The sequence below is a fragment of the Cajanus cajan genome, chromosome 2 (genome assembly GCF_000230855.2).
Source record: "Cajanus cajan strain Asha chromosome 2, NIPB_CcT2T_4, whole genome shotgun sequence".
Classification (NCBI taxonomy): Eukaryota; Viridiplantae; Streptophyta; class Magnoliopsida; order Fabales; family Fabaceae; genus Cajanus; species Cajanus cajan.
In genome coordinates this window covers 14,131,523-14,147,320 of record NC_138518.1, presented here as the reverse complement: position 1 = coordinate 14,147,320, position 15,798 = coordinate 14,131,523, and the positions used below count along the sequence as shown (strand labels likewise).

The 15,798-nt window shown below is 33.5% G+C and overlaps 1 protein-coding gene across 1 annotated transcript; it reads right to left on the bottom strand.

The window, feature by feature from the left end:
* Positions 1-6,282: 6,282 nt before the first annotated feature.
* On the bottom strand, positions 6,283-8,207 carry LOC109789811 (allene oxide cyclase, chloroplastic). Its single transcript, XM_020348845.3, has 3 exons — positions 7,894-8,207; positions 7,669-7,790; positions 6,283-7,063 (listed from the first exon to the last, which is right to left on the bottom strand). Exons 1-3 carry the CDS (start codon positions 8,117-8,119, stop codon positions 6,662-6,664), a joined length of 750 nt encoding a protein of 249 aa, XP_020204434.2. The 5' UTR covers positions 8,120-8,207; the 3' UTR covers positions 6,283-6,661.
* Positions 8,208-15,798: the final 7,591 nt, after the last annotated feature.

Sequence of the window (15,798 nt, the reverse complement as noted above, 5' to 3'; positions counted from 1 at the left end):
GGAGTGGAAAGAGGCATGAATATTCATCATGTCAACAATAGGCATAGAAAGCCACCTATCAGTCCAAAAATTAACCTTTTTGCCATTCCCTATTATCCAAGATGAGTGAGTTTTAACAGTAGAATACATATCTCTAATACTAGCCCAAATTATGGATGTCAAGTAATGTTTCATGGTGCCATTCTTTTTGGCCACTCTGTTGCTTAAAACAGAGGCCCAATTCGAATTTCCTTTGAAAAAATTCCAACAAAGTTTTAACATATATGCATTGTTGATCTCAAAAAGAGATTTAACTCCAAGCCCCTCTTCCTCAATGTCTGAGAAAACCTTATGCCAAGGGACAGTGTTGGGATTGGATTGTAAAATGGTTCTAGTCCGTATGAAATTTCTAAACCAAGACTCAATTAATTTCAGCAGCGATACAGGCCACTTATAAATTTGAAAATTGTAAATTAACATACTTTGAAGGACAGATCTAACCAATAACACACGTCCCATATAAATGTTATTTAATCAATGTTTATTTTTTTTAATAATATTATTAAAGTATTATTTTTTATGGTCAGAATTACTATTTTCATTTTTATACAAGTAAAATTAATTATTATATTTATTTAATTAATTTAATGGAAGAAGGGAAAATAGGTCAAATTGACCCAGTTTAGTAAATTTTATGAGAGGGGGGTTAGACAAAGTAGGCTAATCTACACGTTTTGCATTTTGGAAGGACTAAGAGAGAAAAGGAAGAGAAGGAAGGACCTCCATCCCGACCCATTGAGTACCTAGATACTTATACTTGCACCCACAACTCACACATTACTTATATACGAGGTTAATAACAATAGAAAAAATTAGTTAGCTCCCCTAAACTTTACCAATTTTAAAATAAACACTACAAACTTTAATTTTAGGGTAAAACATCATTTGGATCGCTAAAAGTACATATCGTTAACTTTTTAGTCCCTAAAAGTAAGAAAATTTTAAATAAGTCCTTAAAATTTTTGTTATTTTATTTAAGTCCCTAAAAGTTACTACTTATTGTTATTTTAGTTCTTAAATATATGTTGATATTATCATTTTAGCCACATGTTTTAAGCTTTTTGTGATTATTTTTTTTTGTTGAAATTTTATACTTTTAGGGATCAAATTATTAGACATACACTTTTAGGGACCCAAATAATGTTGTACCCTTAACTTTAGTTCAATTAATTTTTAAACTTTATTCTTATAAAAAAATAGAGACCATAAACTTTGATTTTACAAATAAATACCATGATTTCAATTTTATCTTAATTAATTCTCTAAATTTATTTCTTTCTTAACTAATCTTTATATTATATTGGGATTAAAATGACTAAGAAAAAATATTTATTTATTTTTAATCACACTTATTTATTAGGTTTTATTTTTTTTTAACATATATTAGTTTTATTTACACATATCACATTTCTATATATTAAAACATCATAAAATTAAAAATTAAAAAATTAAAAAAATATTTTTTAATTATTTTTTTTATCATTCTCTCTTTGTAAACTCATTTTTATTCTATTTCAAAAATAATTGTAACAAAATGAATAATATTTAAGATAAATTATTTAGCTATAATATGCTAATAAAAAAACTATTGGTAAAAATGATAATAAATAAATAAATATCAATTAGAATAAAATTAAAATTCAAGGTGTTTATTTGTAAAGTAAGTAAAATTTAGGGATTAATTAGAAAAAAATTAAAGTTTATGGTACATTTTATAAATGGGACAAAGTTTAAAGATTGATTACAATTAGGATGTCATATTGTAAATGAATTAAAGTTTTTGGTGAGTCGATACTCTTTTTCCACAATAATACATCAATAAAAAAAATTAATTAAAATAATTGGTACAATTATATTAAAATTTCTTTTTTAATCCAAATATAATCTTAAATGCATATACACATAATATTAAAAATAAACAAATTCAACACCTATTTGTTTAAACTTGAGTCATAAATATATTTACTTTAAGTAAAAATATAATTAATTTTCATAAATATACATATAAGTAATATATATTATTTATTTAATTATATTAATATATAACAAGTGCAAGACGAGATTAGTACTATAATACCGGAACCTATACTTGAACTCCTTACTGATATATACTCACTCCGTACGTAGACTCAAAATTATGGATAAATATTTATCTTGTGTTTGAATATTTTTTTATAAGCACCTACAAAATTCAAATTTAATTTGTCGCCACTACATAAAACTAATAAAAATAATTTATTTTAATATATCTATTATTATATAAAATATATTTTAAATTAAATATCCGTACATGGACACGAATAACATACTAGATGATACATATTATTGCATATATTATCATATACATTAAGTGGGAAAGTAAAGAGGTTCTACGAGGCAAAAACAATCTTAAAAATCCATTAAATCTTTAACAATTTAAACTATATGATTCTGTAAGATGAACAGTATCTCAACAACAATAATTGCACGTTCAGCAGAAAAGTTTCTTGAATATATGGTCCCCACCGCTAAGTACTTATCTACTACATTAACAAAAGCACATGCTTCTCTATATTCCCATTGCTCCACCACTACAAAACCCAATTACCTCACTAGTCCCTTTCTTTATTCAACAACAAAAACTCTACCATCTTGACCAACACTTATATAAACTTGAACAGAAGTAAATGGTGGCTAACTTGTGAACATGTTGCAAACTAAGTCAAGGGAACTAAAAAAAAATGTTCATCCTCATTCAGTGAAGTCAATAATAACGGCATGTGATTCACTACCAAAAATGCTAAGAGCATCTACAATGAGCAACTCCCATCCACTTTAAATGGGTCCTACTGTGCCACGTCATTCATAAGCAATTCATATTATATTTTTACAGTTTTTGTTCCAATGGAAATTGCTTATAAGTACCTCCACTTTTTTACCACTCATACTACACTTTTTTACTAGTAATTAGCAAGAAACATTAAATTTAAAAACAGAATGATATTCAAGTAAAGGATACAGAAATTGAAACAGTACAGTGAAAAATCGCTAGCTATTTCCACAGGTTATATTTTTTTTTGTGAAATTTGTGATGAAATAGTAATTTAGAGGTACATATAGTTCCAACTTCCAAGTGTAGCTGGTCTAAAAAGAATTTATGTAAGCTTTTTAAGAGTAACCCTCTAGAGCAGAAAAGGAAAAGGAAAGTAAAGAAAAGGAAAAGGAAAGTAAAGAAAAAGAAAACAGAAAGTAGAGCAGAGACAGGCAAGCACCGTTGCTTCTGCAAGACACAGAGCTAAAAAAAAGTCTTTCTTATTGTGCCACGTAAACCTACTCCAATGGAAATTTCTTGTTAGATACGGTGCTTACAAATACGAAACTGGTTAAACAACCTCTATTGGAGGTGCTCTAAGACATCATTAGCGCACAATCATCGAAAATGGAGAATGTTGGGAGAGGAGTTGAGGCGACGTGTCTAACCCTATCTACCAAAAAGAAACCATCTAATATCTCATTCCCCTAGCCTATAAATAGCCTTTTGAAATTGTCATTCCCTTTGTTTTGAAAAATTTGTTCCTATTCATTTTCTCCTACCTCCAGCTTTTCTTTGCAACCTTTTTTCCAAACACATTACAAACACAATAATGGCACCCAAAGCAGCACCCTTTGGCCGAAAAGTATCAATGGAGGAGTATCCATTTGATGTCTTCCTCCCTGAAAATACCATAGCCATAATTGATTTACAAGATGGTGGCTATCTCGTCCAATATTTCTTGGACCTTGTCGACTAGACAAATTATGCATTGTTGAAGGTGGACTGGTTCCACACGCCTTACGCTTACTTCTAGGCATTCACTACACAATACATGAAAGCCATTATTCGGCGCGTTCAAGAAACAGTGGTCAAGATCTCTCCCGTGGTCATTGCATTTGTCACCAAGCTGACAAAGGAACCGGAGAGATATGATGAAGATTGGGAGGTTGCTCTGGCTCCAATAATGGTAGATGTCTTGCTTTACCAAAATAGGCCTCAACCCACCTCATAAGGATACTTGAAGAAGTTCCTCAAGCAAGCTTACCTGAAGTCAGTCTGTAGAGTGCTCCACAACCTTCTCTTCAACATCTTCCTCCCTCACATTGGGTTGCGAGACCATGTCACAGACGTTGACAGGTTCTATCTATACAAGATCTTAGTCGGGGACAAGGTAAATCTACCTGACCTTATTTACCTTCATTGGAAGACCTACCTAGCCAAAAGGGACCATGATCGAATGAAGCAAGCTCCAATTCCGTATGCCATGCTCTTCACCGAGATCCTTGAACACTATAGTATAGACTTGGCTAGCTACAAGAAAGAGCTAGAGAATGGCAAGGTGAATGTGACCACCTTAAAGCAAATGAGGATTGCTCACCTCTTCGCTAAGGTCAAAAGCAAAACCAAAGCACAACAATTGCATAAGAAGCGTCGCACCACCATCACCATCCATGAACCAAACCTTACCCAACCAAAACTCCAATCACCCTCATCCACCTCTTCATCTAACCCACCATCTCCACAACCCAAGCCTGAACGCTGACCACCTCATCAACAGGTTCCCAAAACCCTTCAAATCACTGACATCCCCTCAAATAATGAGGCACCTTTTCTCAAACGTAAGACTCCTTCGTCTACTACTACCCTAGCCTCTCAATCACACCCATCCAAACCATCTTCCATCACCACCAGTACCACTACCAAACCTCCAATAGCTCCATCTCAACCTCCTCAGCCTACACACAAACCACCAACTCCACCTACCCAACCTACACCTCTAATTGACCCTCAACCAAAGAAGAAGTGTTTGGTGCGAGGCTTCAAGCTTCTAACAAAGGAAGACACGGAAGTGAAGAAGGCCAAACTATTCTCTATTGCTACAGCCTAACAATAGGTTGTCATTGATGCAACCTTCACCTCCTTAGAGTAGGAACAATTGGAAATTGCTTTGAAGATGTCCTTGTGCAAGCCATCTTCTCCATAGATTGGAAGACAAGCTTCGTCCTCTCTTGCTCAAGAGGAGCCTAGTGCATCAACTACGGCTATAGACAAAGTGTAGGACTTGGAGGCACCCACTAAGGTTCTTGAGGAACCAGTTGCTCAGCTAGAGTTAGTAGACTTGACTCAAGAAAAGTCATCATCTATAGACTTATTCTTCCAAGGAGTTCTTGTAGACTCACCTGTTCCAATTGTTGAAGCGGAACCTCCGAAGACAATTGTTGTAGAGTCGTCTAAAGCATAGACAAACTATGTTGATGGTCCAATTATTAAAGATTAGGTGTTAGACGAGGAGGAAGTTCCCTCTACAACCAATGAAGCTAAAGCAAAGGCCTATAGTTGGATTCTACCATTGAGGCCAACAGTTCATTGGGGCACCATAGTTCCCCACTCTTGTGGAACTTATGCGTGACAGTGATCTAGTAGTGTTAATTGAAGTACTCTCTCTTGCATCTCTCAATTTGACAACTCAATGGTTCAGCCCTCTTCCTCAGCACCACCTGAGGACTTAATTTTGGCCATTCCACCATCAGACGCTATAGAATCCATATCAGACGGTGTAGACTCTAAAATGGAGTGTTTACTTGGGGAGGTAACCATGGACTCCGATGGAAGTTGGAGCCCCTCTCCCGATAACTTGGCTTTCACCACTCACCTAATAGATTTCAAATACTTTTGAGAGCCAATGTCTACGAGATGCTCCCAGCCGCTTATCATTGAACGTCTACAATCTGTAAAGCGTGTTCATGTGGAGGTTGACTTATCTAACCCACCTTGGGTAGATGGTCAAACTCTCAACTTCTTAAAGAGACAACATCTGGATATTCAATTATTGAGAATGACTTGTGCTGTTGTAGAGCTTTCCTATGGATCTTCCTCAAGTCTGCCTACCATGTTTAGCAAGCCATACAGGCCATGGATGATTCAGCCATGGACCCAGTTCTTCATTGAAGGTACTCGTCCAATGCCTACTACATCAGACAATCAGAAAGTTAAGGAAAAGCTGCCTTAATACTTAGAGGATTTGTTTTCTCTTTGCTATATGACTCATCATACATTTGAGAAACATTCCTTGAAGAATGACTCTGAAAGCTATCCTCAGTGTCGGATAGAAACTTTATGGCATAAATATATTTTAAATTAAATATTTCTACATGGACACGAAAAACCACACTAAAGGATATATATTATTACATATATTATCATATACATTAAGTGAGACATGAAAGAGGTTCTACGAGGCAAAATCAATCTTAAAAATCCATTAAATCTTTAACAAATTTAAACTATATGATTCTGGAAGATGAACATTATCTCAACAACAATAATTGCACATTCAGCACAACAGTTTCTTGAATATATGGTCCCCACCGCTAAGTACTCATCTACTACATTAACAAAAGCACATGCTTCTCTAAATTCCCATTGCTCCACCACGACAAAACCCAATTACCTCACTAGTCCCTTTCTTTATTCAACAACAAAAACTCTACCATCTTGACCAACACTTACATAAACTTGAACAAAAGAAAACGGTGGTTAAATTGTGAACATGTAGCAATGTCTTCAAACTAAGTCAACAATGAAGAGAACAAAAAAAAATGTTCATCCTCATTCAGTGAAGCCAGCAATAACAGCATGTGGTTCACAGGCCTTGGCAGCTGGGCTGGGCTCAACACCTGGGCTGGGCTCAATGGGCTTGGAAAGAAGCTCCTGAGGCAAGTCCTTGATACCCTTTAGATAAAACGTGTAAAACAGCTTAAAGGGGAACACAATCTGGTGCAGCTTGACCTGGCCATACACCCCTTCAAAGATGCCAGATCCACCAGTCACAGCAAGAAGCGTGTCCTCATAGGTCAGGTAAGAACCCTGCACTGAAATGTGACCATAGTCCCCAAAGTAGAAGCTGTAGATTGCCTCATACCTATCTCCCTTCTTCTCTGCTTTGTTTTGGATCAAAACACAAATTCCTGCTGTTATACCAACCCTCTTTTGCAGGCATCCAGAGTACAACTGCATCATCCATAATGAAAATAATTCAATAATCACACAAAATTGAACAATCAAATGAACAGAATCAGATTCAGAATAACCAAGTTTTTCACATTCAGGCAATTACTACATTTGTAACTGTTATATGAAGATTAAATAACTCAAAATTTAAAACTGGTTTACTTAAATAAAAATATGAGTCATCTAATCTTTATCCGGTAGTTCCAAGTTGCAAAATGCGTGAATGCGTGCAAAATTAATTAAAGGGACCCATATTCAAACATGAACAACCTTTTACTTTAACATAGCAAAGGAAAAAAAAGGAAACTTTGAAGTTTAAACTATAAATAGGTAAACTGGAAAAAACAAATAAAAATGCTTTTACCACTAAAATGAAAGTTTTTATGCAAAATGAACAACGGCTCAGAAAATTTGCTATTATTGAACAAAGACAAATCATATAGACCCATTTCTTGTTTTTGCTCTTAATTTCTCAATTTTGAGTTTTGTAGTTGAAAAAGAAAATCATTAAAGGTAATCATGTCAGTTAAATTCTCTCGTAGATATTAGTGATGGATATATTCTTATCACTAATAAAATGATTAAAATAAAACAAATTAACAAACCTTGTTACTGAAGGGGACAAGATCACCAAGGGAATTTACAGTTTTCTGGCTCAATCTAAGGTAAGCAGGGCTTCCACGATCTCTCTCATTGATCTCATAGACACTAAGTTCTTGTACTTTGGCTGCAAGATCAAGCAAAAAAACCAAAAGGGTGAGCACAGGATGAAGCAGATCACACAGATCTTCAATGTGGGGCATAGAACATTAGAACATGACAACATGTACCTGAGTGAGATGATGGTTCAGCCTGGCTTCTGCAAGTGAAAGACTTGTGGGGCAGTGAGTGTGGGGAAGAGGTGCTGTTAAGTTTGAGAGTTTTGGAGAGAGAAGAAGAGGGGTTTGATGAAGTGAAGGGCAAGAAGGTGGTGAGTGATGATTTTGGGGTGGTGGAAGAGGGTTTCACAGAGAAAGAGGAGATGGTTTTCAAAGCTAAGGTTGAAGATGATGCCATAATTGGTTACAGTATTACTTTTGTTTAGGATGTGATGTGATGAAAGGAAGTGGATTGTGATGAGATGCGTGCTAAGAAAAGTGGTGTAAAGTAGTGTATATATAAGAACTAAGAAGTGGGACTAGAGAGAGAATCGGTGGACGGTTTTTCTTTTATTATTATTATCATTATTTTTTGATCGTGACAATTGTACGAAATAGTTGTTGAAGTAGGGATGATAAGGGCTCACTAGAGGTGAGTAGTACTAGTAGGGACTTATTAAAATTTGTCTTCTATTTGTTAAATGGTATTCACAAATTTTATAAATATTAGTATATATTTATAGATATTTAAATATATTTGAATTTTATAAAATTAAAAAATTATTATAAATAAATTTAAATTTGTTTTTAATATTATTTTTATAAAATATTAAAGATAAATAATTAATATTAATTTTTAAATTTTTATTTAATGTTAATTTTATTAAAATATTAAAAATAATATAAAAAGTACAAGATAAATATATGGATATTTAAGTAATTTTATTAAATAGATTTTTGTGGACAGAATTGGTCCTAACATTTCATGGATCATAAACAAAACAATAAATATCAATTGTTATATATAAATAACTTGAAAAGTAAATATTTATTACATAAAAATAGATGTATGATTTAATTAAGACTTAATATATCACTCAATATATGTATTTTTTTAAAAAAATAATTAATTAGGTCTTAAACTAAAGAACTTTCAATCATTAGGATTGACCTAATGGGAGAGAGTTTTGATAGTTTGCTCAGAGTCCTAGATTTGAACCTGGTACCGTCATTGTAATTCCAATGAATTACGAAAAACTAAATAAATTTATAATTTAGTCTTTCATCCTTAAGTTTAGTCCCTACCATTAAAGATTCACTAATACTCCTTGATATTTAATTTAAAATAATATTTTTTTATTTCATCGCACTCAAATAACCAGATTATTACTTAATGTCATCATTCATGTATATTAGATTTTAAATCCCACAAAATAAAATTTTCTACTATTCTAAAATTCTTATTATTAAGGAGATTATGAAACATTTTATATAGTTAGATTAAAATTCGGTAGACATATAAAATTATACATGAAATAATAACTTGAGATGATTGTGCAAATATAAAAATATAAACAAATCTCCAGTCTCACAGACTAAATTAAAAAATAATTAATAACTCAATTATAATTTTTTTAATTTAGAGATCTAACTAAAAATTTTCAAAAGGTTCATAATTATTAAATCTTTAATAAAAAATAACACGTTTTATTACATTAAAGAAATAATAATGTTAACAGGTCTAAAATAGATATGTTATATTTTTTATTCAATTTACTTTTAGATTATCTTTTATTATAAAGTATTATACAAATAAATTTAAGGATCAAAAGTAATGCATCACCAAATTAAAAGTACAAAAATAAAACAAAAATAAATGAAGAGATTAGAACCAAACTTGAAAAATTTTAGAAAGAGTAAAAATATATTTTATCCTTTTATAAATATAATACATAAAAATTTAACAATAAAGATAACAAGATATTACAAATCATATCATTTAATATTTAAATACAAAAAACATATAAAAAATCATAATTTTAATTTTTTAAAAATTAATATAAATTTTTTATTACAATTGTATAGTTTTAATAAAATGGGTCCTTTTTAATCATAGGTCCTAGATGATTGCACCTGCAAATAAGTTCTAAAGACGATCTTGTCCAAAAGTATAAATATTACTATATTCATTCTGCTATATTTATACACAAGTAAAAAAAAAACTTAAATATTACCTACAAGTATCTATTTAAACTAATAATTTATTATTTATATTTGATTTTGTGAATTTTTTTTATTATCTCTAAACCCTAACAACAAGTAGTGATTAAACTATCAAATACCTTAATAACATATAAAGTAAATATTCTCTTTTTTAACATAATTTATTTATATTTAAGACTAAATTTTAAGATTTAGGATTAAAAAAAACTTAGTTAACTGATGTCAATGTGTGGGTGGACGGTGAGATTGAGAAAGTGTGGAAATAGAAATAATAAAATATGAAACATGTTGTGGAACGTGGAGAATGCTTGCCAATAGTCAATAGTCATACTGGTCAATCGGTAAGAGTAGACCGTCTAATTACTGCGTCGTCGAAATTCTCCGCGTTCCTATTATGCAATGTTTTCATTTCATTAGAAAAATGATACTCCTGCTACGTACACTCTCCGTCCAAGTAGGGGTGAGCCACGAGAAGATGCTTGAGACTTGTGACAAGTTACATTTTACATAATGGTATAATTTTGTTACAAAACTTTAAAATGGGCAACTTTTTAATTTTTTTTTGAAAAAGGGATAAATTGTGTTTCACGAAGACAACATGTAAAATACAAGTCGTATAATTTTAAAAATCAAATATTAGAAGTGGTGATTGTTAAACATGTTTTTCTTTGTTTTTTTTTTATTGTTAAAGTAAATTTGAAATATTTTTATTTGCAACATTTAATTTTGATTGTATTTTGGCTTAAATATGTTTTTATTTTTTCAAATTTAAAATAAATTTATTTTTAATCTTTTAAATTTAAAATTGATCTTTATAGTCTTTATAATTTCAAAAAACCCTGTTTTAGTCTATATACTCAAATTTTGTTAGAAAATCTGTCAAATAATTATCATATAAAATATATTTACTGGTATCTTTGATAGTGAAAATATCATATTTAACCTAACTGATACTACATAGTTGTCTTAATTTATTTTTTTCAAATACATTATTAGTAACTTGAGGGACTAAAACAAGAGTTTTGAAAATTATAGGAACTAAAACTAATAGTTTTAAATTTGAGATACCAAAAAAAAAATTATCCTAAAATTGAGAAATTAAAAACATATTGTTCTTACTAGAATTTACAAGTGTTCTGACGATAGGATGACTTTCTAATCGCTCAATAATCATAATGATGGGAACACCTGTAAAGACACTTTAACGCTCAAGTTAGAGAGAAGTTTAGGTTAAGAATAAAATTATGGTAGAATGATACCTAGTACCCTATATATAGGTGATTGATTTTATCTCTAGGCTTAAAGATAATGTTGTATGATTTTAGGAGATATTCTTATTGATAAGTAGGAATATTATTCTTGAAGATATGATACACGGAGATAATATTATATGATATCTTGAAGATATAATCTAGTGATTGTGTGAGGATATTCATGCCAAGATATCCTGGTAACCATTAGGAGTTAAATGTCTAAGGCTTTACTTTATGGTAATTGGTTGGAGGCCTAATGTGGGCAAGAAAAAGGAGGTTAGCTTGGCCTAGTCAAGCTAGGGGGTACATAAGCCCCCTGACCTCCACGCTCTTTAAGGTGAGAGAGTTATAAGTGTATTTCGTCGGGCTAGGCACACTAGTGGAAAATTAGCATATTACGTCACCTCTTTTACGTCAGAAATACTTAAATCCGACGTAAAAAAAACGCGGTGACATTTTTGTAATTTTTGCAAACTTTTTTACGTCGGACCCTACCAGGTCCGACGTAAAAAAGGACGCAAATTTGAATAAGAGAGCGTGAGGCACACCGCGCGCATTCACTCTTCCTCACTTTTCATTTTTTTTCTCTCTAAACCCTCTCCCTCTCCTTTGTTACTGAATCGTTTTTTTTGTCTTTTGCAGAGGGATGAACCCTTTGTTACTCATTTGCACATTGTTGCTGCTCCTCAGGTATGAATCAAGGTTTCCTTAACACTTTTCTACTTCGCATTGCTACTCTGGCTATCTGTTTTATTTGATTTTTTGGTTGTTCTATTTGTATAGGTAGTGGGCGTTTTCTTTTAAGTTGTTATACGAAGCTGAATGGCTTGTTCTGGAAGCAGAACGGCCTGTTCTGCAAGCAGAACGGCCCGTTCTCCAAGCAGAACGGGCCGTTCTGCTGGCATTTTTATGTTTTTTATTTTTATTTTTTTTTCCTACTTTCTTACGTCGGATGTCGTAATGTCCGACGTAAATTTACGTCGGTTTTGCGAATCTGACGTAAAATTTACGTCTCCCGCTTTTACGTCGGTATGTTTTCTGACGTAAAAAGCTGAAAATGTCCGACGTAGTACACCTCTTTTGTACTAGTGGCAATTCATAATGGTACATAAGCCCCTAAGCTCCGAGCTCTTTTAGGTAAGAGAGTTTTGCCATTGTTCTATCTTGGTCGTACATGTTGCATTTAATGTGAGATGTCGATAATTTTTCTCATGTATTAATCAGCAGTAAATGTAATGCGTTGCCTTAGGATTTTGGGTCTTTTGATTAGTGATGATTCCTATGGTTAAATAGGGCGAGAATTTCCATTCTTGTTTGTTCTTTGTTTGGTAGGTTGCTTCTTGCATTCTGGAGCAATGAGGTATGTTTATTTGTTGTGGTGTTTTGTGGGTGTTTGTGCAAGGTATATCTTGTAGTGATTCTAATTGGTTGTTTTGTGTAGGGTTCTTGCATACGATGTCAAAGAATAACGATTCTGAAGCTAAGGTCGATTGTGCTTCATCACGAGATGGAGGCACGAGTCATAGGGAGATTGAGGCCTTGAGTGTGGAGATTAACATTATGTGTGCCAATTAGTTAAATAATAGTTAGCCAGAGAGGGTGGCTTTGGCCGTGACTTTTGTGTGGCTAGAGATTGAGAAGGAGTGCTTGAACTATGAGAGGTAGTGTTTAAGTAAGAGGAGGGACGTGTTAGTGACCCGTGTTGTGAAGCTTACTGTTGAAAATAATGTGGCTTTGCGAGAGTGTGATAAGTACATTAAGGAGGTGGAAAATTTAACTTTTGAGTGATCATTTTTGTTATCCCATATTAGGGATCGTCAAGCTCATTTGACGATGTTAGAAAATGTCGCATTTGAGGAGCATGCTCACAATTTCTAGAGGGTCATTTAGCAAGTGGTGTTTCATGTGTTAGAATTTTCCTTGTGGGATGTTGAATGTTGATTTTGATGGTGAGTTTGTCAAGGAGGTTGACCTTCCTTACGAGGATGACATGGAGGAGTCATCTGATGAGTGGGAAGACGTATTTATGGCTTACGAGGATGACATGGAGGAGTCATTTGTTGTCAGGGCTTCTAGTGAGAAAGGCATGGATGGCGCGGGCAAGGCTTCTGGTGATGTTGACGATTGAGAGGGTAGGGGTAGGCCTCTTTTTTTTAAGTGTTTTTTTTAGTGTGTGATGATGATGTTTGATATGATGGATTGAATTTCTTAAGGTGATTTATTGGGTTTTGATATTTTTGTTGTGTGTTTACATATGTGAGGTTGCTTGCATGGAGATCATGTGAGTTTTCGTGAGAATGCGAGAGTTTGTTTGCTCAAACTTTGTGTGTGAACTCATAAAAGTATGAGAGCTTATTTGGTCAAACATCATGTGTGAAGTTGTAAGAATATGAGAGCTTGTTCACTCAAAAATTGTGACACCCTTACTACCCCAACACATATATTGTAATAATGAAAACTTAAAAAATAAATTTTTCAATTTTGGTAAAAGGGTTCACATGAGAATCTTCAAAATTATTCTTCAATAACCACAATAATAAAAATGAAACGCAGGAGTTTACAAATTATTTTTAAAAATAATAATTACAATTCTAAAATCATATAAAAATCTATGTCCTAAAAATCCTCTGCCCCGATGTCACAAATATCAGAGCATATCCACAATTCCACTTGTTGGCATTCTAGATGCCACTCGAAGATGGATCTTTCTCACCTAAAACATCCACAAATCGTACGGTGAAATAAGAAAACAATCTCAGGCTACCCATAAGAACATAAGAAAACACAACATATTAACTTAATATTCATAAATATTTCAACATAACGTAATTCAATCAACCATGCATCGTCATCACGTCATAATTCTCAATCACACTAATTTGCACTTCACATTATGCCAAGGTCACGCTACCCATTTAACAATCTCAGGTCGTGCTCACCCCTGATATAACACTGTGCCAAGGTCACGTTATCCCTATCCCAGGGCCGTGCTCACCCTTGACATGTTAACCAAGGTCACGATACCCACATAACAATCCAGAGCCGTGCTCACCCCTGATATAACATTGTGCCAAGGTCACGTTACCCCTAACCTAGGGCCGTGCTCACCCCTGGTCATAATTGTGAAGAACCACAACCAATCTCATTCACATTCCACACAACATCTCATAGTTCAATTCCATACACATATCATATAAGTCCAAAATAATGGGATTCATACATATCAAGCAATTCACATTTAAATCATCAATAATATAACAATGATATTCATAAATTAATATAATAATCAATAGAATTAGCAATTTAATATAATTCAGCATAAACAGTAAAACCCCTAATTGTTCCAAAACCTAGCTCACAGACACTTTTCTACAATTTCGTTCTCTCTCCCAGATCATCATTTTTACAATTTAAATATATATTTCTAATCCTCAACACATACTGAATCAAAAGGTATAATTAATTCCTCAAACAGAAATAATCCAATTTTTCCAAAACCTAACCTACAGGCACTTTTCTATAATTTCGTTCTCTCTCCTAGAGCATCATTTTTTACAAGCAAACCATATATTTGTTGTCCTAAATATATACAAAATCAAATAATGCCAATAATTCTTCAAACAGAAATAATTATAAAATTACTCATAATCCTAAGGGATTCTTCCTCTACCCAATTCCCTCATGTAACTCAATATATAAATAATTTCCTTTTTCCCCCGTACCTGGATATGTAGAAGCTGAATCTACACTAGATCTGGTTGGTCTCCCTCGCTGGGTTCCCCTCGGTCTGAAGTAGAAAGTAGAGGAAAGAAGAGAGAGAGCAAAAGAAAAGAAATCAGAAATGAGAGGTGTGCCTTTTGGGAGTGGCAAACAACTCTATTTATAGGCCTTCTACGCCGAAACGGCCCGTTCCAAATCCGGAACGGCCCGTTCCGGATTCTTAAACCATGGGTAAAAATCACATCCAGAACGGCCCGTTCCCAAACCAGAACGGCCCGTTCTGGTGTGCATTAATTACTCACAACGGCCATAATTTTGGGAACGCCCCGTTTCAAGCCCGTTCCCATTTAGGGTTAATGGCATATTTAATAGTCCGGAACAGCCCGTTCCATCTTGAGAACGGCCCGTTCTGGGCTATTACCTCACATACAATTTGGTAGTTTGGAACGGCCCGTTCCAATTCCGGAACAGCCCGTTCCAAGCTACTAAATCACATACCTTTTGGTAGTTTGGAACGGCCCGTTCCAATTCCGGAACAGCCCGTTCCAAGCTACTGAATCACCCATATCACCTTTATAAATTTACCAAAATACCCTCAATTAAAATAAAATAAAATTGAAATAAGAAAAATGGGGTGTTACAATTCTCCCCTCCTTTAAGAAATTTCGTCCTCGAAATTACCTTAAGCAAATAAAAATGGATATGACGCTTTCATCTTCTCCTCTAACTCCCAAGTAGCACTTTCAGGTGTAGCTCCTCCCCAAATAACTTTCACCAAAGGAATTTCCTTACCCCTAAGTTGCTTCACCATTCAATCCTCGACTCTCACCAGGGTAGCTTCCACAGTTAGGTTCTCCTTAACCTCAAGATGATCCAACTTAATCACATGCGAAGGATCATG

Bases quoted from the DNA above. Each gene is read 5' to 3' on its own strand.
- LOC109789811 (XM_020348845.3), bottom strand. From the start codon at position 8,119: ATGGCATCATCTTCAACCTTAGCTTTGAAAACCATCTCCTCTTTCTCT. The intron at 7,791-7,893 runs GTACATGTTGTC...TTGATCTTGCAG, and splicing joins TGAACCATCATCTCACTCAG to CCAAAGTACAAGAACTTAGT. The intron at 7,064-7,668 runs GTTTGTTAATTT...TGGATGATGCAG, and splicing joins TTGTCCCCTTCAGTAACAAG to TTGTACTCTGGATGCCTGCA.